At 38.3% G+C, this 26,565-nt stretch overlaps 1 protein-coding gene across 1 annotated transcript in view; it reads right to left on the bottom strand.

Moving 5' to 3' along the window:
- LOC139709929 (RAC-gamma serine/threonine-protein kinase-like) overlaps positions 1-26,565 on the bottom strand; it is a 99,532-nt gene that overhangs the window by 17,699 nt on the left and 55,268 nt on the right. Inside the window, exons 4-5 of the mRNA XM_071621884.1 lie at positions 7,532-7,657; positions 5,557-5,668 (exon numbers count right to left, since the gene is read on the bottom strand). Of these exons, the coding sequence (XP_071477985.1) occupies positions 5,557-5,668; positions 7,532-7,657 (238 nt within the window). The remainder of the gene's footprint in view (positions 1-5,556; positions 5,669-7,531; positions 7,658-26,565) is intronic.

Consider the following 26,565-nt stretch of genomic DNA (forward strand, 5'->3'; position numbering starts at 1 on the left):
GGAGGAAGCTCTGTGATTAAAAACCATTGACTATACTATATTTTTTACTATCTCATTCATGAGAACCCTTTATTTCATTGAGTACAATAGTCTATTCATGTGCTCAGGAGGATATAATGCCCATCCCACCCCCAAAAGGGCAAACTTTCAGTAAAGTTAACTTCCAGGAAAAAGGTTGATGAGTAAATAAAATTGGACATTTACTCAAAATGAGTATAAACTCATTTAACTGTCAACCCTTCTCCCATTGCACACTGAGACAAGATTCCTTTTCTTTTCTTTTTTTGTCTACTAAGATTTGACACACAAATGCAACACGGAAGAGCTGAAAATGGGATTCAAAACTACAAATAGCAGACGAGGCTCTGCACAGCTTGAACTACTCTGCTAATTTGACATACAGTCCTACCTACCAAGGTGAAACTGTTTGACAAAGTGCTAATGGGGAAAACCCCTCCACTGCAAGGCAAAACCAAGGTTGCACGGAAACACACGTTTGTCGATGTAACATGCAGATTATCGACTCTGCAAGAACACAGCAAAATAACAATTGTTAATCCTACATCAAGGGGGGGGGGGGGGGGGACTTGATCCACTTCTAATAGGTTCTGCCATATTACTGAGAATTCATCCTCATGAGTAAACTATTATCTTCACAGACATTCCCTTACTAAATCAGTATCTTTATCCGAACCTTCGAACCCATTTCACTGAATGCATGCTAACCACTGTCAGTCTAAATCTCACTCCCCTACACCAACATATGCTGAGCTCTCTGCTGTTTTGTTTTGTTTTTCACTTCTTTTTTTATGGGGGGGGGGGGATACTGGAAAAGGATTTGGGGGTCTTAATTTCTAATTTTGACCACCCCCCCCCCCCCCCCCGCACCCAAAAAAAAATACAATTTTGTTTGTTTGTTTTACGTTTTACAATTTGAAAATCCTCCCTTCTTCTGCAGTAAACACCTGAGTAGAGCTCATCACCACACAGTCAAAGTCACAGGATTCTACAGTGTACCTCAGTCAAGTAGTGGATATGACTACACGTAACTCTGGCTTACCCCACCCAAGCTAGTCACCAACATGAAGCTTTCTAGAGCTCAAAAACAAACACTTGGAATAACAGTCCTTTATGACAAACTGTCTCATGGGACCATTTTTTGTTTCACTTCTCCTGCGACTAGATAAGATGAAATGCATTCTTTGCTTTAGCAGCATATTAAGTTCTATGAAGACTGTGTTAAATGGTTAAAGGCGTTATTTACCATTTACAGATGAAACAAACAACCCCGCTTTAGTACTTCAAAATAGTTCTAAAATGTGTGCTAGGGATAGAAACAACCAATGTAAAAATGTTAATCAGTACAATCAATGTTTAAGTACTGCATAGTTAAATATACAAAATGTGAACAATAGTTAAAATTAAGTGGTTTCTTGAATAAACTGTATATATATACTTGCATTTTATGAAGAAGAATAGTGATATCTCTTTTTATTTTAGACTTCATTGCAAATTTTTTTTTTATGATAGGATGTTTTGCGATGCAACTGACCTACACATGTACATCAAATGTAATAACTCAAACATTTTTAGATCACCGCTCCCAATGGTAACTCATTAATACTCATATTATTTTCCTTCTAGACTAGCTGACTTGTTTAATAATTCCTGCAATTTGTATCCATACTCTGACAACCCACTACTATCTTTAACTACGTCAACAATCAACCTCCCTGAAACACAATCAATATTCCATGGCTTACCATCTATGCTGAGTGTACAAAGACCAGGATAAACACAAACAAAAGCAAAACAAAACAGATTGTGATTCATAAAAACAAGGAAACCCTCAACACACAAGAAAAATGGTGGGACAACAGGGGCAAGAGAATGAATAATGCTCACTTTTTGCTCAGATTGTTCAGCACTGCGATAATTTTTGCAGACCAGCAACGTTTCCGTGCGTGTTTGCACAATGACATCTTTAGAAGGTGTCCCAGCTTCATCAATACTGTCTGTTGGTGGTGTACAACCACGACACAATGCACACACAAAAATGATCCAAGAGGAGAGCAAATTCCCCAAAGTTTCACTGAGATCAGAAGTCAGTCAAGCTCTACTGTAGGTAATGTCTGCCAGCACTGACTGTCTAACACATCAAAGACTAGAAAGAAAAATATCCTGGCACTGTATTCACTTTAGACAGAAGTACAGATTGAGATGTTCCAAGCTAATCACAAACAAAGGTCAAATTGCAGGCAGCACACAAAAGTTTTGATGACCAAGTCCAACCTGAGACCATCTCATCTCCCAGACATGACTCCTCCTGTTGCAGGTTAGAGGTGTACCTCTGGAGTCACAGGAGCTACAGAGCTGAGAGGAGCACAAACAGGTGCTCACATGGAATAACCTTGTGTGACTGAGGAGAAATTGAAAACACACATGAAATACCAGCTTGTTTTGATGGGCTTTGAACTTCGACAAGCCACCGCCATTTGAGACAAAGAAAAAAATTTCAGCCCTATCACATTTCCCCATGACCTTGGAAATAGAAAAAATGGCTTCTTTCCTATTCAGAACCAACCAAACAAATATTTTGACTGTGCCGAAGAGAGGAGGAAAAAAAATAGAGGGAGGGAAAAAATGCTTTCAATCTATCCCCTGTGCATCATTTTCATAAACATGTTTTCAAATATAGCAACCACCGATTCTGGACATTAATTATACAGCTTCCCTTGTATGGCAGAGAAGGGAGATAACTGCCACACTGTCGGCGGAGCTGAGAGAACAAAATTAGCTGGAAGGTGTGTTTACCATGCCGTTTATTGTGTTGTGCAGATCTGAATCAGCAGGGAGCTTTGCAGCGCTTGAATTTTGGCCTCTCAGCAATAACACGCACACCCACGGACATCTCCGTTCAGCAAAATTTCATGTTTTCACAACAAAGCTGTCATAAAAGCAAGCCTCTGTGTTTATTTTCAAGTTCATTCATTCCATTAGCATGCCAACACTAGCATGCAGACAAATCAGGAAAACCAAACAGTGGTGGCATACAATCCAATTTCAGAATCGACTCAATCGCAAAACAAGTAACAAACTTGGCATGTCAGAAATTTTCCATATCATATTATTCTCATGTCAAAGATTCTTCATGTTACATCATTCTCAGGTGAGAGGAAGCTGGAGGGAGTAGAGTTATCTGGCTAGAAACAATCTTGCTTTACATTTGATGGTAACATCAACCACATCACCATGTAACAACAGCTCTAGTCTGAGTTGGTTGTTGCTACGAATGGAGTGCCGTCTCATACAAATGAATCTGAGGCACTTCTCTCTATTCCCCCATTTTCACATCTCATCAGCAATGTGGGAAAACAGTAAAGTCTACACTTTCACATAGATTTCCAGGACGTGGTTTGGCCCCCTGATGCAACTTGGAGTCTCTTTCCCACGCAATCCTCGTGAACACTAAGCCCTATTAAAAGGATTGAATCTATATAATCTACCACACTTGGGTAAATCACACAAACAGCCTCCGACACGTTTCTGAAGTGGCACATCAATTGGACTTTGGCAAGCAATGTGCCGGTTTCGCTGGAAAACCATACTTGAAGTAATATCACTTCACACATCCTGTATGTGCATGGAGATAACAAAAATATCAATATCACACCCTGTCTTTGGGTACTGAAAACAAATGTATACACACGCACACACGCACAAGAGGTATGCTTTCATTTCACACTTAATAGAATAATAGCTAACCTTATGACTCTGAGAGAACACAGAAATCACACATTTCATTTTCAACAATACGAAAACATTAATCAACAAACTAACAAGCGAACATAAATTTAAAACCAAATGCTCTCTTCCAAATTTCCAAGATCTGTTCATTATTCAGAATTCTTCTCCATGGATTTACTTCCAGCGTGCATGATATTTTGGATGAGGTGACAGTGTGAATATGATATCATGTGACGCAATTAAACTCTTGAGAATAATGAGCTTATTTCTGACATGCAGACTTCCGGCTCTAAGACAGGACTTTGGCTTTGGCTTTGGCTTGTTCCCCCCCCCCCCCCCCCCATAGCTTCCCATTATGTGAAAATCTCAAGGGGCTCATGAGGAGATACGCTGCTATTCATGTCTATATACATAGATTCATACTTGTACATCTGATACTGTCATGACGTAGCAACAAATGTCTGGTATTAAAGGGTATGTACAGTTCTGGTCGAGGTGAGGATTTAGCTTTTAACTTTTTGCGAGATATTCAGAAACCACTCTATGAGATGTCAAAGAGCATGCAGTTCTAAGGGGTATCAAAAGTTTATTCGATGAAAATCGGTTTTGAAATGGCTGAGATATCCAAAAACAAGGTGAAACAAAGAGATCCTAATAAAGTTGTGGCATGTCGCCTTTTATTATTAGCACTTTTTTGGATATCTCAGCCATTTGAAAACCAATTTTCCTCAAATAAACGTTGAATCCTTCTTAAAATTAAATGTTCCTTCGTATTTCATCAGAGGCTTTTCATTATCTCACTTAAGAATGTTCAAAACATGAATCCCCACCTCAACCAGTACTGTACAGTCCCTGTAATGCAACTTAAGCACTCAACCCCCACCAGTTACTAATATCTTAATCACAGTGCATACTATACACACTACACAAAAGTGGTCAAACAAACATTCCATGCACGCATCATATGATTACTGTTCTGTATGACAGAATACATTCCTCAACCATGCCCACGATTTACCATGGCAACTTTGGTTCTTCTTTGTGCGTTAACTGTGATGCCCATCTAAGAATGTCTAAAAGCCACAATATGATGTTTAAATCTAAACTAAATAAACCAGAAGCTCCACATCAGTAATGAAATCTTTGAAGACTTCCGTGGCGGTAGAATGTTGGGTGGTAGAAGGCGTAAAGTGCATCACATATTCTTTCTTGGGTATGTATGTGGCCCTGAAAAGGGCCTACCCACTCTCAATGTTTTGGCAAGCATGTTCATGCCATTTTCAGGAGAATTCTCTCTCACACAGAATCCAAACATGGACGGTCAGTCAGATCACTCAGGAGTGTATGTTGTGACCCTGGTAAAAAAAAAAATTTGCTGCATGTGCAGTGTATTGTCTTTTTACTTGCAAATAGTCAGAATAGGTATCAGCAAACAGGAAATGTTTCCCCTGTGATTACCACAAATGAGAGTCTTTTTAAGTACTCTTGCCTTTCATTTTCCATTTCAATCTTTTATGGGAAAAGTTAAGACACATAATGTAGTGTGTGTAAAAATCGTGTAATCAGGAGTCTCCAGTTTGCTATGGGTTCCAGGTGAGAGAATTTCCTGCTCAGAAGAAGCTTGGGCTTGGAGTCTCTGAAGACATGATATGAGATCTCACTTCTGCCCATTATATCTACAGGAAAAGCCCCCTTCCCTTGACATAGCAGGTGGATGGGGGGGGGGGGGGGTTGGTGTGAAACAGAGGAGGTTTGGGCCACACTTGGCCTAGCATGGCTTGTTCATGGGTCAGGGGTTCCAGCACTCACCTTTCTTCTGCCGAGTTGACTGAGAATGTTCTCTCAATGATGGTGGTCCATTGTAGGCAGCGAACCTTGAATGTGTTGGAAACTGGCTTCTCTGTCTTTAAAATCTGGCATTCTAGAAGGCAAACACAAGCAGGTAAGACAAGAGGATGAACTCATAAATCACACCAAGAAGGGATTCAAAGAAGACCCCACCCAGCCCCCCCCCCCCAAAAAAAAAAATAATAATAATAATAATAATAATAATGGGTGGTCATTTGATGCTTAAGAGGCATACCACAATGCAATATGGAAATATGTAAACATCTTATCTTTTTACAGTGTTTTATTCTTCCAGTTGGATAGACTTTATATTTTGAATGGCAGGGGTAGCACTGTTAAATTCATTGAATTTAATGTACGATAATTCTTCAACAACAAAAAAAACAGATTCCAGACATAGACCGATTAAATGTAAACAAACTCCACTTCACTGGCTGTTTTCATTTTTCAGGCCAGTAATGTGATTAATCCTTAAATTACATACGCAGCTTTGCCTTCTAATTGCTGCAATTCTGAGAAGGAATATGATCGCCACTGCTAATTGTAGCATGGAGCCTGGACAAGCAACAACCACACATTTTTTTTTTCATTTCCTTTTGTTGTTGACAATGGTGGAAATCCCTACAATGCCTTTGGAACTGTACACTGAAAAATGCAAGAAAGAAGGAACAGCTGTGATCAAAATTGCCTGGATGATCAAATGTTTGCTTGTTCTGAAAATGACTGGGTTGAGCATCTTCATTCATGGTTGACGTTCATTGCCAAAGCAGAGCATGGAAGTGCCACTAAACCGTCTTTCAGTTTCAGTTTGTAAGTACATTTATGCACTGTCTGGTTTCTGAAAAACACAAATAAAAAAAAAAAAAAAAACTCCTCTTCAGTATACCCTAACTTCAAGGGAGTAAGTGCTCTAAATCAAGCAGAAAGCTGGGATGCTAAACAGAACTGCAGTATTCTTAGAGCTGAGAAGGAATATGTTTACAGAAAATTGTATTTTTGCCTTTCCTGCAATGGACAGTGTAACATAATTTGGGAGAAAATGTATTTTCCATGAAACCTTTAGTATTTTGGGTAAAATACAGCACAAAATACTGCAAAAAAGTAAGAGTTGGCATCTCTGAGAAAAGTCTCAGATGGATCTTGACTAATTGTAGCTCACAGGGAAGAAAACGCTTGTAAGCAAAAATTCTTCACATGGTCACAAGGACATCACATCTGGACATCTTTCTTCAGGCCATCATCTCGAAATGACACTGACCCTGAATGCAGATGGTCAACATTGGGAGTGACAGGAGTATATTTTGTTTTATGACAACAGGAAAATGCATTAAGCTACGAAAGAATATGATGAGGGAATTTCAAATAGCGCTTCCTTTTCTTACTGCCAGTAATGTGAACAAGTTCGGCCAAAGTTCAGAAAATACTCCTCAGATTCTTAAGTCCGTGCACAGGCAAAGTTTGTTTGCACTCAAGAACCAGTATCTTTGTTGAAAGGAAAAGTGAATCCCTGTTCGAAGTAGATTAGATAATAAGAAGAGTTATGTTTGTAAAAATTTCTTTCAAATCAACAGAAAAATACAGTTACGGCATTTCTAAATTTCCCACAAATTCTCTTAAATCAGTGATATCTGTCTCAATCACATAGGCTAATTTCAAAAGGTCATAACACCACTGCCACACAGATCTTCTGGTTTGGACAGTATGACATCATTTTAGTGGTCAATGCTTGAGTTGATACAACTGGCCAGTTTAAGTAAACCTTTCATGGCTAAATCATGACAGCTTTACAATAATGTGATGCTAGATGTGATATTTCTTGAATTCGCTATTATCATTTCTTTTCTTTTTTGAGCAAATTTTGTAAAGATTTGTGAGCAAGCTATTGAAAAGGTCATGACAGTTTTTTTAGTTGCAGGCAATGTTTAGCAACACTCACTTGCTACAGTAAAGTTGTTGAGGGCATCCGATTCACCCTTGCCCTTGGGCTTTTCCTTGTAGCCCACAAAGTCGCCATTGGATTTCAGTTGGAAGTACCTGGGTCTCCAATTCTTGATGAACTCACCTGCAGACAAGATGAAAAGGGGGACAAAAACAGGGGAAGAGAGTGCATAATTTGTGATACAACTGTGCCTCATTTGACCCCACTGTCATCATATCAGTTGAACGAGAGGTCATCTGTCATAGTAGAGATGTGTCAGTAAAAACAGTCAAATAAATTCATGGGTGCATCATTGGACTACTGTAAAAGTGCATATTTTCGCGCTTGGCCGGGACAGAATAGTTTCGCGTGTTTTTAATTCCGCGGAATCAAGACATCACGCACAGGAAAATATGGCAAGCAAAAATATCTGCATGCTTTTATTTTTGCGCTAGTTTCTGGTTGCGCGAAATGCGCGAAAATTTCAACACCGCGAAAATTTCCACTTTTACAGTATGAGACTAAAGACACTCACATGCAGAAGTAATGTTATGCATCATCGTCTTCCACGGTGTCAAAAAAAAAATTCCTCTAAAAGCTCATGATTCTTGACATGACCAAAACTGCCCACATCTTTGTGCACATGAGAATAGGAATGAGAAATCTGTAAATGGTGTGTCACTGCCATCTTCTTTTGTGTTCCATGATATATCATTTAATTTTGATCTGATCTGTAAACTTCTAAAAGAACTTACACAGGTCGCACGAGTCATGTCTGATACGTGTAAATTACTTTTACTTCCACAAATACTACTGAAATCATCCAACTAACAATAAAGACAGCTGGTAGTCAACAAAATTATCTTTTTGAAGAGTTTAATTGAAACATTCATTATTTACATAATCTGCAACATCAGCAGCACAGTTCTTGTTTTCATCAGAATTTTCTGTATTTATCTATTTATTTCTGTATGAATTTTGTGAGTATTATTATCTCTATATTGAAATATCTCATCATAAAATGTTCAGGCTTGCTTGACCTTGGTCAGGAAAAGAAATCCTCAACTTGTCATCATGATCACTAAAAAGATGTCCTCCAGAAATCACATTATCAATCATATCTTCATTATACAATTGTCATAACTCCCTTGAATTCAGTGTAAATAAACTTACGGCCATAGGTCTACATACTGTCCCACCGTTGCACACGCGCACTGTAGGATGCATGCACACATGCTCATCAATATTTTAAAAGCTGAAAATGACCTTTTCATCAATTATGAGTACATTTCATACAATTTTTTAATAGCATTAAGAGAATTTCCTTGCATGTGCATATCTCCACACATTTTTGCATGTATGCACATCGCCATCACAATATCATGGAAGTGTTGTTTTCTCACTTGATTTGGCTTACTGATATAAACAGAAGCAATATATTGATTTTCCGGTCATCCTAGACGAATAACAAGGTAATGTGAGTTCGCCAAAGCAAAACATCTGCGCTCACATCTTTAAACCATTATAATGCAAAATAACAAGAAATCATGTGTATCTTGAATCCACTTTAGCTCCTAAGAATTAATATTTCATTTCATTTTATTTGCACATGAAGTTCGTACATCCTCTGAAATTCTATGTGTTGTATATAAATGCATGCATTATTTTGGCAGATCGGGGTAAAGTCATCACATATCGGCATCTGAACTCAGAATATTGATTTTGAAATTATGATGTTCAATTCAGGAGCAGAGGGAGGTAAAGTCACACTGGCTCAGGTTCTGTGTGGAATGGAGGAGGGGAGAGGAACAAAGTTCTTTGGGTCTGCATCCTTTGATGGTGTTATCTCTTATGCTTGCTTCTTGATTAGAGCTACACAACCTCCACTTTCATGATCACAACAGTTGCCATGTTCTCAGCTCTGGCAATTTAATCATGGTTACTGTAAAACATGATATTTTCGCGGCATGAAATTTTCGCGAGGCTCCTCTGACATTCAACGCATATAGTGTAGACAAGATCTTTAGTGTGCATTTGAATTCCGTGGAACTTGGCTCTCGCAAAATTCGCGAAATTAAATTGCATGTGACCATTCTTCGTTTTACAGTATTACTTACGACAGCAAGGACCGATTGGAACATTTGTTGTTAACAATTTGAAATTAAAAGTGCAAGCACACAAGTGTGTTTGAAGAAAAGCCACTGAGCGAACTGTCAGCTACACACAGAAATCCTTGCATCATTTTGTTCATATTTCATGTCATGGTAATTCAAACTCAGTACCACAGGATTACGAGTGGAATTACAGACTCAAGCTTTATCAATTGTGGTGCAATTTTGAAATGCATCCTCACTACATCCAAAAGTGTCACACCCATTTTGTTGGGTGAGGTGAGTGAAAAGAATCTCATTAAACCTGGACCCTCTATAATGCTGGAGAAAAAAAATATTGCCATTAATAGATGACACCTAAAAAAAAAGAAGAAAAAAAAAGAAGACTTGAGTCAAGAGCTGATGGCATGATCCTTCTTGAAAGAAAATAAAATCCTTGAACCAAGTGGCAGTCCTTGATCCAGTTATAGGTGCAGACAAATATTTTTGAAACAGTCAAATTTGGGAGCGTTTGAAAACAAGCCATCTCATATGAAGTGATAACAGGAAAGTTAATTACTTGCCGTGATGAGGATAACCACAATTGAATCTTCTAGTATTCACGTGGGGGTGAATAACAGAACAAACTCATACACATTTTCGGAGAACACGTCGCAAACACAGTTGAAGAAAAACGTTCAAAACACAGCTAGAGAACACTCATATTTCAGATGTCATCAATCTTATACTTCCAATTTGCTCTTCTGACACTGTCATGATTTATATATGTGTTTGTCGAGATAGTCACATAAAACATTGTTTTAATTATTCTAAATTAGGGGGAGGTCCTCGAGTAGACAATCTTACCGCAAATAAAAAGTAAACTCTAAAAACAATACATCTTAAAAGGAAATTCAAACTGAAGGACATCTCTTAATCAAATGCAAAGGGAGAAAGCCATAAATTTCTGATTTTCATAGAGTCTTCTTGCGACCTGACATCACATAATTAGGTAGCATAATTTCTAAGCCTGACAAGCCCGTGACATATTTGGCATCCCTGGAAGCAATCTTTTCTTCCATGACCTCAGTTGGAAGAACAATTAAAACATTTTTGTTCGACTAACCATATGTACCTAGAAAATGAATGAACTAGCAGAAATAAATAAGAAAAAATAAGTGCATATAACTTGAAGCAAGGTAAGACAGTGACATCAAATACCCCTAGAACTTTGTACTAGAAGCTACAGAATAAGAAAACTCATGTAGAGTTTACACCAGAAAACCATAAGATCCTTGCCTAGAGGCAAACAAAACTCACTATAGGCAGGATAAACATGGGAGTGTTCATCAACTCACTTCTGGCACAGAATTGAGGTTTCCAAACATTTTCAGGGAGTTTTGGGCCAGTTGATATACACGCAGAGCTGTTCTGACTACGGGAACAGAACTGCGTTTTTTTAAAACACTGAAAATGTGAAATTGCAAAACACGTTCGAGCCAGAAATGCATTTCTGTACAGTTGATAAATGCAAAGTTGTTTTGAAACGTGCTTAAAGTTATAGCTTAGACCTGCCCACCCCAACCACTGCCAACTAGACATCTCTGCTCCTCGGGTCAAACTGTGCAATGAAGCTGTGCAGTGACAAGGTCTCCCAATCGACGCGCAACAGAGTTGATAAATGCAACAACTCGAGAAGCGGAATCTAAAAGTCGCTTGGCAAACGCATTTTGATAGTGGGTATTGAAGCGTGTTTCAAACATGGGAAAGTTGATTATGCAGCCAGTGTGGGCATTTGCCTTTTAAGAGACTACGAAGAGTATGGGGACTCCCCCGGTGGAATGTCCATCTCCAGCAGGTGGGAGATACACCTTTGTTTTGTTGTTTTGTTAATACCCTGTTAACAAAGATTAATTCATTCATGACATATTGACGTGGAGTTTTGAAGGAACTGTCGCTGCACATGTGTACTTTGTGTAAATGGCCATTTTTGTTTTTTAATGGACTAAAATGGTCCCTTAGAATTCACCTCAAAAACATGGATTCAGTGAATGATGAAAATATTGGTAATTATGCAGTAGTGGAGGAAAATCAAACAACTTGTTCTAAAAGTTATAAACTCTCTAAAGTTTTGGTTAAATCCCTGTGCTGTCATCGCTGGATAAGATGTTGAGAATGATTGATATATAATATATAACTATTTTTGTAATATTACAATAAATGTATAACATTTTTAACTGAAGAAATGTTTTTTTTTTCCTCTTTTTGTACTTCCCCTGGCAGCCACAATTTTTTAATAGCAAATATTCTACGAATATCAGTTTACTTGGAAAAACACACAACTCTGTCTCTTCCTCTTTCTCTTTATTTCTCTCCCCATCTCTCTTTCTTGCTTTCCCACCCCTCTCCCCTCCTCTCTTTCTGTACCGCCTGTAACATTGTGAGACTCTTTGATAGAGAATACTCGGAAGATTTACAGCAGTGCAATATTTTTGTTATGTTGAGAATGACCAATACATAACTATTTTTGTAATTTTATAATATAGGTATACATTTTTTATTGGTAATGTTTTCTTCTCTTCCTTTTCACTTACCCCGGCAGCCACAATTTTCTTTTTGCTTAGTAATATCCTACGAATATTACTTTACTTGGAAAACATACAACCTTTAAACAGATTTGCACACCCATTTTTTTTTTTTTTTTTCCACTGGTAACTGTTGATAATTTGAACTTGTTCATTTGACGCTGTTTTTAATTCCCGGAGATATATTATGAGAGTATATTAGGCATATTTTATTATATCACACCACATCAGATTATCTTATGATACAGAATCTATAATTTTGTTATACTCCCATCAATATTTGTAAACATTCACTACATTGTACATTTGACTGTTTGTAAACATTATGTGATCAAAATGCAGTTTAAGTGTGACGAATGTACAGTTATAATCAGTAATGCCTTGTGGTGGGAGAATGAGAATTTGTAGTGTCTGTATGTGTTTATGTGTGTGAGAGTCACTTACTGGATATGATGAAGAGATGATTGTGTGTATGTGTATGTGAGTGTACCTGTGTTTGTGCGTGCGCGTGTGTTTGTGAGAGAGAGGGAGGGGAAAGATGTGAATACAAAGTAAGAAAAGAAAGTAACCGCATGGGTCCCTTTTATTCATTTTATGTTTATTCGTCACGTACAGTCTGTTGAATGTAGTGAATGTAAAAATTTTATAATGAATAATGTTGTAAATGATGTCAATTGTTATTTTTTAAATATTGATGAATGATTTGAAAATTGTAAATACTTTCTTTTTTAATCAACTAGGTATTGTGTGAACAAATGTTGCAATTCAGCCTTTTGGCTGCGAGAACATTTCATTTAATAAACCATACCATATCATACCATACCAGCAGACAAGGATTTGTGATGTCATAGTAGGGCAACAATATAAAGAAAATACAGACTTCCACACAATTTCATTTTTAATGAAAAACATGCATTCCTTGACTTTTTATCATACCAAATGACATATGTAGAAAAAGAGTATGATCGTACCCCCTGCATTCTGAAAGAAGTAAGTCAAGTGCTCTTTCATTATGGTAGAAAAATGAAAATATGTTAAATTCTCTTTAGATCTCCATTACATTGTTCCCTTTAAAAATCCACATACTGGGACAAGTATGGCATTTGCAAACACACACTAGACATACAGAAAACCTTCATTTAAAACTATGATACAAACATATTTACACTAAGAAGACACAAGATCTCATGTTTAACTTCCGTTTCTACCATTTGAATATCATCAAACTGTATTTACGCAAGTTTTAAAGGTGCAATACTAGGTTTGATAATCAGAAACTGAAAGTTTTTCTTGTGATTTCATGTCAACAAGGGCATTTTGTAAAGCCGTCATCATCCCATCCATCTGATTTCACTTTCTTTAATTAAAGCCAAATAAAAGATGGTGTGGAATGGCACTCCCAGCTGCATTGCCTCCAAAAGTGTGCCATTTGTAGATGTTGAAAATTTGACTTCTTACCTCCTTCCTTAACCCTCATGATTGTTTGCATTTTTTAAACAGTGTTTGTGTGTGTGTGTGTGTGCGCGCTTGTGTACATGTGTGTAGACTTCAAATTGCCTCTTTAATGCATCATTGTTTTTCATATTCGCTTCCTCTGCATCGGACAATAATATTGACCTTTAATTGTCACATACAAATACAAAGCTCGAAACTCAAAACAATTCCCTTTCTAGTATGTCTCATCTAATCTCATCTATATATCAATTTGATACATCGGCCCATCTCTACAGAATTCACTTCCTCCATCATTGCAAAAGGATCCAATTTCATAATTGGTTAAATCCAGGAGAATATTCACTCATTAGGTATGAAGAGTTACTTTTCTTCTTCACGACACGCACACATTTTGATACTGCACATACCGTGATGCTTTATATGATACATTATTCCTGGTGTACACTACATGAGCCCCAGTGGATTTTCCTGTGTAATTACAGACAACCACTTACTCATTCAGTGAAACTGTTTTTTCCTTTCATGCTGCATGACATTTGTATAAGCTCAGTTCACGTCTCACATTTCTGCTGTTTCCCTGTATAATTTGTTTGTTTGTGTTCTTGCTGTTTAGCGATATCTCTGCATGGAAATAAAATAAAGGAACTGGAAGCGTCTTGATTAGACAACCAGGACCACACCCTGCCAAAACAGGAAATACCTGCCCTAATGCAAGAAATGAAAATAAGCACTAGCTCTCTAAGAATGCAACCAAATTTGTATGTTAGTTGAAGAATACAAAAACATTTTGTTGCCACTACCACTGCAGGGATTTCATATCATTTCATTTCCACATCTGATTAAAACACACACACATACACAAACACACAAAGAATGCAAGAATCATACATAACACAAAAACAATACAGAAAAAAAAATGTACAAAAGCCGTTTATGACTCAACATTGAAACATTGATTTCAATATGAGTGGATTAATGTAGACCCATTGTCTTCTTTAGGTTGATCATGAGAGCTATGGGTACATTTACATTTATTACATTACTAAAATACAAAAACTAGACAATCTAAACAGACAAAATACACATAAAAAGGTAAAAGTGACATGTAGTGACGTACATACATGGAATGCAGCTTAGAATCTATAATTTATGTCAAATGGTTGTTAGCACAGAGACAGCTGTACTCAATCACAAAAACCTGTACATTTACACCATGTTGAATGCAAGCCGCTTGGTGTCTCATAGATGCAGACCAGTCCCTGGATCGAGTGGTATGGTGTAACCTCACACATTAATGTGTACATTTATAAACAGCAATGCTATGATTCACCTCAGCATTTTAAAGACAACTTTTCCTACAGTTATGCACTTTCTCTCTCCTCCTCCATCTCTTTCTCTCTGTCAGTCTCATTTTATTTTGATGACTGGCATAAGGCTTTCCAATGCATTTCATTATAGCTTTGAAAGGTACATTCATGGAACACTGCAGCTGCAGATTTGGTCACAATAAATTTGTACTGTGAAAATGAGTTGCATGGAGTCTCTTTTTCTTCTTGATTTGTTCTTTTCTCAGGGTGTCATTTACTGCAAATGTGTGTTTTCATGCTCCATTACTGAGACATGACTCCATATGAATGTTCTCTTTGCATAGCAATGTAACCATGTGTCCTATCTTATATTACGTCTGATTTTGATGAAACATTCTGTTTGATTGATTATATTCTATGATTGAGGTAAACAAGAACACAGCATGGAAATACAGTAGATTTTAAAAGATCTTCGATGACCTTTTATTTGACAGCACACAACTTAAATAGTAAAGGGATGCTGGAATCCAAGCTGACAAAGTCAGAGCCACCATAGTGTCACACTATTCAGTACTCTGTGCATACTACTATAATCCGTAACATTAACAAAGATACTCTTGAAAGCAAGCAGAGGGGTGAAGGTTGAGATGTGAGTTTTCTTCAATTTATCTCCCTCTACAAATGAAATATGTAAGATTGCAACTGCTGATCTATGATTTTAACAAACATGTGGAAAAAAGGAACCACACGACTCAAACCTGTCAGCTACCACTTTCTGAGCAGCGACACTACCACCAGGTCATCCCTGGTTGCTGGCAGTGACACAATGAACTTGGAACAAATACCCAAGCTCCGAAATTCAGCAGCAGATGACAGGTTCGAGTCCCGCAGTTCCTTTTTTTCCATCATGTTTGTTAAATTTACAGATCAGCAGTTGCGATCTTACAAATTTCATTTGTAGAGGGAGACAAATGGAAGAAAACTCATATCTCAAAGATACTCTTATTGGGCAGCATTTGGGTAGATGTGTTCGGCTATATGGACAATCACTAGAACAAGAGCACGTATTGACATATGCTCGATTCCCGTTTTCATGCCAACACCAATAGGTCTGACGGACGATGTCACTGCTCAGGGCATGCAAACATGCCTGGTGCAAGTGCCATCACAGGCCTGCACGCAAAGTGCCCCACAAACCTGGCAGTGAAACGTCTGGTCTGCCGACTCTCATCTTCTCTCCCTCCGACCGACCCCTCACATTCCGAGCGGTTTGCTTCCTATTTTCTCAGGACAGTCACTTCTCTGGCATTTTCCTACACTGGCATGTCGCTGTGTTTTCCTTTCTACTTTTCTGTTATTGTTTTCTTTGTTTCCTCTACTTCCACTGCCCTAAAAAACATACCACTGTGACTGAATTCTTGCTCACTTACAGCCAATCTCCCCAGATGAACTTGGGAAAGTCGAGTGCAAAGGTCATCCGGAGGGTAAGTTCACTTCCCCCTACTGTAGTGGGGACCTGCCTAGTCTATGGGGAGGAGACTCAAAGTTGTGCAGTCCAAAGCATTGCAAAGATGACATGGATAGGAAATACAAAGCATATAATGATCAGATGACTGCTTAGGTAAAGCATATCTCATACTTGGAGACAGGTGATGAGTTTGCAGTACAAATGAGACTGACCAACACCACTGACCAACAGGAAAATGAGCACAAAGTGTGAAGAAGTAGACTACCACCATGTCAAATTTGAGACTTTGATCTTGGTATGTCTGGATGTTTGTTGTTGATAAATAGGAGCATCTTGCTTACAACGACGAAACCGACTAGGGGAAAAAGTGACAGGACCTGAACTAGCAGGAGGGATGGAAAGGCAAAGAATCCACTCTCAAACTGATGTCTCAGTGATCAGGCTCACCAATGTCGCCCACCTGACGGATTCCACTTTGGGCTCATTGTACCAATGACAGACTATGCTTAATATCATCGGATTGTACAATTGTTTCTTTTCTGGATGAAAAAGGCATCAAATGTTTGTAACAACTGACAACAACAAACAAAACACACAAACACATACACACAAAAAAAATATAAGTGCAAAGCCTTGTTTGCTATTCCTCATTGATTCATGTATAGCAACACTCACAAATAGTTCACTGTTGGTTAACACCATGCATACAATGTAGTAGAGGAGATAAACCACGGTTGTACATTGGTTTGTTTGTTTGTTTTTCCATTCCAGAAGATAGCCTCTACTATGACAGAGACATCTTTTGGATTCTTTGCTGGACTAAACTCCAGGACAGAAGATTACATTGTACATACCTATACATCAGAACATTGTCATAGAATCAGACATTTTCAAATATCAAAATCATTGTCCATATAATCAATCAATGACAAATCACTGGGACCGAGCTCCATAAAGCATATCACTGTCAATGCCCAAATGAGATTCTGTAAACATTCCCATGCCTAGGGATATATCTACCAACACATCTTGGAGGTTTTGAAACCTACAGATAATGCATGCATATTGGGAGAGACAAAATCTGTTTCATATATCATAAACAGGGGGTTAAAGCTCGCCATGGATGGGGGCGAAGTGTTACTGACGTCTTTTTCTCTCTTTCCGGCCGCCTGAAATGGCACGACCGGGTTTGCATCAGCACAAAAAGCAAATTTCACACGCAACGTCTGAGACGTGCCTTCTGAGGGCTGGAAATTATTCATGAAACTGGAATGATATTTCTGTGACGGTGGAAACTGCCACAGATGAGGAGGGATCACAGATATTTAGTACAACTGTAATTATGCACTGTAAATGCCTGGGTTTGTCCAGCTTGCAAAACAGGTCCACTTCTCTTCTTTTTTTTTCAAAACTTACACAAGCTCGAATATTTACAGGAGTGTGTATATGTTCTGTAACTGCATGAATGTTTGATTATATTATGTTTTGATCATCATGAATTACTTGAATATATGATAGGATATGTCCACATCTCCTTCCTCCAAAATTAATTCAGATTACATAATCCAAATCATTATGTGATACAATGGTGAACCATCTAATTCAATCTGGACCTCACAGGTCAACACATCTTCAGATGTCTTTTAGGACGATGCTGACTTACCTAAATTCCATTACAAAAAAAAAAAAAAAAAAAAATCTTCAACACATGTTTAGGAATGGTAGGAAAACATAAATTTTCTTTAGAAGTAAAAGGACTGACTGTTAGTACAGGATTCATAGAACTCATGCATTTATGCCTCTGACAATTATATTGACAATATTTTCAGACAGATGCATTTTGGAAGAGGAAAAAAATGCAACAAAAAAGAAAATCCTACTTGACATCAGATGTTGTTCACTACAGCTGCACAAACAACACAGTACATTACCCACTGTGATCATCAACATGACATTTTTTTTTTTTGTTCATTCCTCACAAATGTATATTTTTGCATTTGTGTCCATGTGGGACTATAGGTGTGGATAAATGCATCCAGAAAAGAAATGTGGCTTACAATGCAGAAAATAAGCTGTTGGAGAAGTGAAACCCAGAGCAGTGTGCATGTTTGTTGATGGCTGTTTATCAGAATACTTTGCTTTCATAATATCTCTGATATTACAGCTGGATTGAGGGAGTTTCTAGAAATTTCCACAGCAATTTTCAACTCAAATTTTCTTTTCCTCCACCCATGGTGCTCATTCATACATCTCTAAAATCTTCAGTTTAGTTTTGGTGAGAAACACAACATAACTTCTACAGGAGATGGCCATACTTCATTCTCTGAATGATTGATAATGCAATGTATGTCTCTCCCTGGTTATGTATGGACTACTTTTTTATTCAGAATAATATTCACTCACTTCCATTCATATAATACCAGAAACATCAATTACTATTCAACATAATACAATAGTTCCTTTTATAAAGGCAGCAATTGAGACATACATTTCATTTTTCAATATAGCAAATAAATTCAATAGTATAGCAAATTACCAACAAGAGGAGATCGCGGGTCACGCGCTCACCTGAGTATAGCAATTTTACCTTCCATGCATTCTTGCACACTCTTACCTGAGAACATTGGAAACTTAGGTCTGCATATGGATCCCCCCCCCCCCCCCCTCAACTCCAGTTGTCCACTTTAGGTGAGCTAAAAATGGAAATTTATTATATCTAATATAAAACCCATCCCCCAAAAAACAATGCTCCCTAGCCACCCTTTGCACCCTTCCTCACAATAACATGGATCCTGTTTGTTTACCAGTGGATATGGTTATGAAATGCGTTCTTTTCGCTTAGAATAACAATAACAGCAACAAATCAAAGTTTCATAATCCTTCTTTTTTTCTCCCAGCAAAATCATGTCTGGTATACACCCTGTAGCTGTTGTTATTATTAACTCTTAACTTGAATCAAAGAGACCAATACATACTGCTCTATATTTAAACAATTTGTTGTGTTGCCATTAGCCAGTAGCAGCATTTTCGCTCTTTGACAAGCATTTTAACACACAGATTGATTTTCCACGGCTCAAAACTAGCTTGTTTCCCACAACTTTCCATACTTGGATGGAAAGCTTGTTTGCAGAAAACGCTGACAGCCAGGCAATATGCTCCTCCTCTATTTCGCAATACAAGAAAACAAAACAAAACAAAACACACCACCCAATAACAACACCGCCCTCACAGACAAGGGGCCTTGAGGTTTGGGTAAAGGAGGAGTTCAATGACATGATACTGAGTCGTCAAAACACAACATGGAGGACAAATGAACTTTTCCTCGGCCTTGTCATGGAAAGAGCTAAAAAAGAGAAACAAAACAAAACAACCATCACGCAGCAGGCAAACAGTGACATTCATCCTCTCATCTCCTCTGAAGACAAAACTAACAAAACGTTCCTCATAAACACTCAACACTGCTTCCCACACCACATAGCGGATGATGATGCTCGTGGAGAGTAAACCCACCGAATCCGTTCCTTCATAGCCTATTTCCAGCTTTCACTTATCAGCTGGACATGCCTCCCGTCCTCATCCTCAAGCTCTCGATCACCTGCAACCAGCAGCAGTAGAGGAGTGATCAGAGCAATTACCCCCGGAGGACAATTACCTCCCCGCTAAATACTGGTTAGTGCTAAGGCTAGAATCAAGATTAGGATTAGGGTTAGGATTAGGTTCAGGATCAGGATTAGGGTTAGGGTCAGGGGAAGGGTCTGGAGTACTTGCCCAGGGGATAATTGCCCTAGACCCAACCAACAGATCTACCCCCTTGCCTGCTTCCCTTGGTCATTACCTTCCACATAACCTTTCAGAACCATCAACTATGAAAAGAACAGAGATGAATCAAGAAGAATTAGTCCTAAAAAGTTTTAAAATATAGTTGGAATGTTAATAGAGCAAAAAATTTCAGGCAAGAAAGGGGGAGGGAGCGTTTGAAGAAATGAATCCCTACAAATTAAGAACAACAATAACAAAATAATTTAGGTAAAATTTATAGCTGTGAACTGTGACGATTGATAGGGGGCTAGTTTTGTTTTGGCCCTTGACTGTTCCACATTCTGCATTCCTGTGACAACTTCTCATGATAACCCAGGTCTTTGCTCTTAATTCCAGGGCAACATCAATGAAGGACATATCTGGGTTAAGCCAGGATTTACTGTCACTCATAGACTCTGAACAACAAGGTTACGTGATTAAGAGACTCCTTTTATGTGCTGCTGAAAATATTGTCATTGTCTTTAACAGATCAATGAGTTCTTCCTCATCATCTCCTTTCAGCCCTCTACTTTCTCTCATTCCTAATCCCATGTTTGCAATCCCATTGACTCGTTTTGTAGGCCAGAGAGCCTCATCTGAAGAGAGGAAGAGTTAGGTCACACACAAATGAGCAGATGAATCATATTGCTCAGGCTCATTGTTAGTTAGCCAATGGATACCATCATGAGTAAAACAAACAAACAAACAAAAAATAGTAAACAATCTCTTGCCGGCATAACATGTCGAACGTTATCAGGGACTTTGAAGTCATATTAGTGATTCGATATGGGCCATTACGTAAAAATTTGTATGATCTGAAATCCCTTCCATTCTCCTTTATTATTCAAACAAATATGTAGACACGATGGAAGTACAATTCACTGAATAGAACAACACGCACATAATCAAAATCCCTACTACTCATATACCATTGAGGCTTCAGATATCGAAGCAAGATCATATTAGGCATATGTATGCATGTGAGGTGTATGCGGCATGTCAGGGGGAGGGGAGCTCAACATTTGGACTCCGAGCGTAAAAAAGCGAGAAAAGGTCAGCGGAACTTCTGCTGGAAATCACCGCCAGTACTGACTCTTCGGCAGAGAGCGGAGGGAAACGTGAGAATGGTCGCAGACCGACTGGTGTAAACAGGAAGATCCCGTCCCTCAACTAGTGCAGGCTGAATCATTCCTGCATCGTCTAAGGAACAGAAATAGCTCAGGAGAGAGCCGGAACAGGGACATAACGTCAAAAAGAGAATGTGTCAGAGAGGGGGAAGAAGAGAAGGCAGGCATACCCCACCCTCCAAATAATGGGCGGGGTTGTCCTGCTGAAAAAATTATTCGCCACACTCACAAAACACCATAAAAAAACCTTGCGAGAGCACAGCGTCTTGGATGGAAATTGCAATTCTGCAGCATACAAATGTGCCTACACATCAGCTGTCTGTTGATGCTTGGCTGTAACCCCTGACTGACTACCATGTATGGGTTTGTCTGTTTCTGCTAATTCTGGTATGAAGTAGAATTACCTGAATGACCCTACTTGCTAGGTTGAATGGAAGTAGAAATAAAAAAAAAAAAACCAACAACAACCTCTCATCAAACAGTGCCCTTTTTTCACTAGTAGTTTCACATAGGACATATGTAACAACAGATGGATCCACTGAGTGCACCCATACATTGTACTCTGTGATGTTCTATGGCTATTCCTTAACACATAGCCACCTCCAGTGTCATGAGGATTCAATCCTGAAGGTCAATAGCAAATTTTGATAAAGCGAAGATTTTGATAACATAAATTATGTAACATACACATGCATACAGGTATACTGCCAGTAAGAAGAGCCCACCTGTTTTAGCAACATTACAAAGACACTGCTAGGCCCGTAAAATTCAGTTGCTGTACGATTTTGTCAATGAAAGAATTTGTCAATGAAACCAGCCCTATAGCGGCATGAAATGTCCAGTAAAATACTGACAACAGAAATTCATCTAATTAGAAGTCTCCATAGGAAACTGATCAAGGGCACAAAGTCCAACATACATTCCCGACTGTGTGAATGCTCTACATGAAAGTGACATCACTATACCCAAACTTGCTTTCAGAAAAATCCTTTCATAACAGAGTATGACATCAGTGTCTTTTAATATATGATGTACTTTTTTTTTATGCATGTATATTATAAGATTACAATTGACAAAAGTTTGTCCACAACCCTTCACATACCAAGACACTAAGCTTAACTTGTCAAACTTATTCATCAGCATTCAGAAATCCATCCAAACTTGACCTGGTCATAAAGTTAGCTCAATCAGGTGTAGCAATGTGGATCAGTCCAACAGGAAGGCAATAGTACTTAACACAATAAGGACAAGGGGATTTGGGGAAATGGGTAATTTTTATTAATTTTTTTTATTGACAGTTATTTTCCAGATATCTATGCAAATCAGCGAAGTAGCCCAGTGCGCATGTCAATTGGTGAACAAAGCACAGGGAGGATAGTGATGAAATTTATTTTTCACAAACTACCACGAATACTGTATTTTTTTTCCTTCTATGTCAAGGCAAAAGTGAAGGGGATATTTCTGGTGATTGTTACAATCTGTACCTGGTTCTTTAAATACCTAAGTGCAAACAACCATACCTAATGTTTCCCATTGCTTGACCAATGGGTACGTGATTGCAGTGAGTACCAAATATCTCACTTGAGGCTGACGATTAGGGCCAGTTTTCAGTTCGTATATTCACATCTGGGATATTTTCCCCTAAGGACCTCATGACAAGCAATCTGGTACAACTGTTTACACTCTATGCATCTTAAATTCTTGGAATCTGGCTAGCAAACATTCACTGTTGCTATGTTTGGCAAGTATTGGCCATTTTTTGCTTTGTGAGAACAACAACTGTTGTTCTACAGGCACATATATGAACATACTTGTATATCCATTGGAATGGGGTGATATAACAGGTTGGCAAAGCCTCAGTGTGTGTGATATTTGGAAGATTGTCAATGGTTCTATAGTTATATACACCCAAGATGCTCTGTTATGCTAATATCATTCCATATGGGAAAATATATTCCTACATGTGGTGTATAACTACAAATAGGCATGCACAAACAATGAATATCAAAAGTCTGTTGCATGCATTATCATCCTATCATGCTACTATCTGTTTGAGAAAAATGGTATTTCATTGTTTAGGAGCATATACAAAGGTTGTCTTCATCCTCAAATTTTTGCAAAGAAGGAAACATACATGGTATGTAGATACACGCTGTGGAAAATGATCGAAGAGGGGGGAAAAATAGGGCATCAAGGGATGTGCACTGTACATACTCCACTATTCAATATAGTACAATTACTCAGCAACGGAGCTTTAAATAGACCAGACTTTCTGCAGCCTGCTGTAAACAGGAAGATGGAGTGCCTCGGAGAGAGGGCTGAATCATGCTGGACCGTCAGTTGTCGGAGGATGTCTCTACTTTCCAGGGTGGGGGAGTTGTTAGGTGGTGATGGTGGGGGTGGGGAGAAAAGAGAATTGATGAAAATGAGCGAACGCACCCACGGAAAGCCGGTAGTTTACAATCCTGTACCGAATGTAATCATCAGATCATGCTCAGAACACAGAAATTACTCAAATTTCATGAGTACCAGTGCCTCGTGCGTAATGTGACAGATACTTCCTAGTCAGATATTTCCACACCATCATTAACTGGGTAAAATGCATGCAACAACCCTTCTCTGGCCTGCAAAACAGTAAAAAGCATACATCACAGCCTAAAGTCTTGTCTAAAGCACTAACACATTCACGAGAGTCTAAAATTAGAGACTACCAAAATTTGCTGTGCGAACAGCACCATAATGGACAACATGCACACAGCCAAGTAGATATGTAGTCACCTCTTTTGTGTTTGTTTTCTCTTCCACATAATTGTCACTGTGGATTTTGTAGCAGAGTCCCTCCATGTGATTGCTCAGTACAATCACTACCAGGATGAGGAAGAATGTCTCACTAAACTGGATAGATTGAATAAACCCTGGATATTTCTGGAAGGGATTATTCGTTCACTTGGTTTGTTTTGTTCATCTATTCACACAACCCTTTCAGAAAGTGCATGTGCCCCAACGATTCTACCGTGAAGCGCAGAGCTGGTCGCAAAATTCAAATACTCTCATGTGTATACATCGACAGGTATAGCACATGAATAATTACAGCACACCAATGGCTGGTGTAATAAGCTCTGTGAGAGAAAAAAGAAAGGATAAGAAAACCTATTCCATGTTGAAGTAGTCATCAACAGATACATATTTAGATAAATGAATAATTGATCAATATCATCAAAATAAATCAATATATGAATACATAACTAAATCTATTAGAGTAAGATCAATAGAAATCAAATTGAAAATATGAATAAAGAAAGAACAAAAAAAGTGATATGCATTAATTGAATACATAATAACTCTGGTTTTAATGAGCTAAAGCTGAAGTTCTTATGTTCTCACAACAAAATAATCAATGTACAGTATATTTGGATAAGAATCTTGCTGCTTATCAGGTAAGTCAACAAGTATATCAGGTGACTTTGACAACACAATTATGTTGTTTTCATATAAAAATGTCTACCACTCCAGTCAGATACACTTAAGGGCTTTTTACATTTGTAAATTTTTGCTTAGTCCCCTACCAACGGTGGGGCTAAGGGGGGGGGGGGGGCTTAGCCCCACCATTGGTACGGGACTATCCTTAGCCCACTTTCTGTTTACACTCGTTTTTGCCAAAGTGGGCTAGCCCCACCGATAATCCCGTACTATCTGGCACTGCAAAATAGCAGGGTTAGCACCGCAATTGCGGTGCCAAGCAAGTGAGTGTAAACAGAACGAAAAAATAATCCTGGGCTAAGCGACGGAGACGAAGTCCGACCCTCACTGACCAATCAGAAACGAGGTAATCAAGTGCTGCCAGTGCGTGCGTGTACATGTACAGTACACAGCGTAATCATGAATATTCATGTAGTTTGGAAAGTACCGGACTAAGAAATACGAGTGTAAAAAGGTCAATTTTCTCCTTAGCCCCGGACAAGAGCTTAGTACGGGACTAATTGGCGAGTGTAAAAAGCTGAAAAAATTGGAACGGGACTAACGATAGTCCTGGGTCAGAGAAAGTCCGGGGTTAAGAAATACAAGTGTAAAAAGGGCTTTAGTGTTAGCACCTACAAATAATAAAAATCATTTTGGAGTTTGCAGTTACATATGCACACTGCAAGCCCATAGTACACTTTTCAACAGCCACTCCTGCTCCTCAATGAATGTTTGTTTTGCACCCCATCAACTGAATCATTTTGCCTCTTTCCTAATGTCACAAAGAGTTGGATGAAGACATTTCATTTAGGGGATTTTGATGTAACTCAAAGTCGTTTTTTAACAAAGTTGTTTGCATGCTTGTTTGTGTCTCAAATGTGTACACGTGTATTTTCTGTTTGTCTGTCTGTGCATATTGATTATTTTCACAGAGGGAAACAACAATAATAGCCAAGCATACAGTGGTTTCTCAAATGCACATTTATTTGTGATCCATCACACATGATGTTGCAAACTGTTTGTTAGCTAGTGAGTGATTGGTGGCCCACTGCTTGCCTATTCTGCTTTCATTCTAAAAGGATTGCACTGCCTATGTTGTACCTTCAGGCCACGTACTGTTTACGAGGTATGATGGAGAGAATAAATTTTGCTTCAACACGCCCCTGTGCTCATGAGGAGTATGATTCAATTTGTGATTATCATGAATATAAGGAAGAAGCACATATTTTTACATGTACAAGTATTTGATCATATTTTTCAGTGTCATTTTTAGAGCTTAAAAGGGGAATTTCAGACTAGTGAAAAGTTAGTATGAAAAAAGAGAGAGGCATTTTACAAGGTCAACTGTGAAAATGTGATCAAACTCAGATAAAAATTAGAAAAATTAGAAGTTGTGACATTTTTCTAATTGAACAGTCAATATGAATAGGCAAATGAGAAATGAGTGAGTTGAGGATGCCAACACCTCACATCTTGCTGTACAGTTTGAACATCTTGAAATTTCCATCTTTTGTTGATTTTTATGCAATAATGCTTCAGTGTCAAATCCTACTGTATGTGACTGATCATTATTTTGAAGTTATTCTGCCTGGAATACCAATTATACCTTTACATCTTACTGCAGAAAAAATTTATTTTCATCAGGATTTTTTTAAATACAATCAATATAAAATTGTGAGGTGATGACATCATTAGCTCACTCATCTGCATACCCACATCAGCTGTTCAAGAACTGTTTCCCAAGAAACAGCAAGACTTCACAT

The sequence above is a fragment of the Diadema antillarum genome, unplaced genomic scaffold, assembly GCF_040938485.1.
Source record: "Diadema antillarum isolate AM-2024a unplaced genomic scaffold, OU_Dant_1.0 seq00001481_RagTag, whole genome shotgun sequence".
Lineage (NCBI taxonomy): Eukaryota > Metazoa > Echinodermata > Echinoidea > Diadematoida > Diadematidae > Diadema > Diadema antillarum.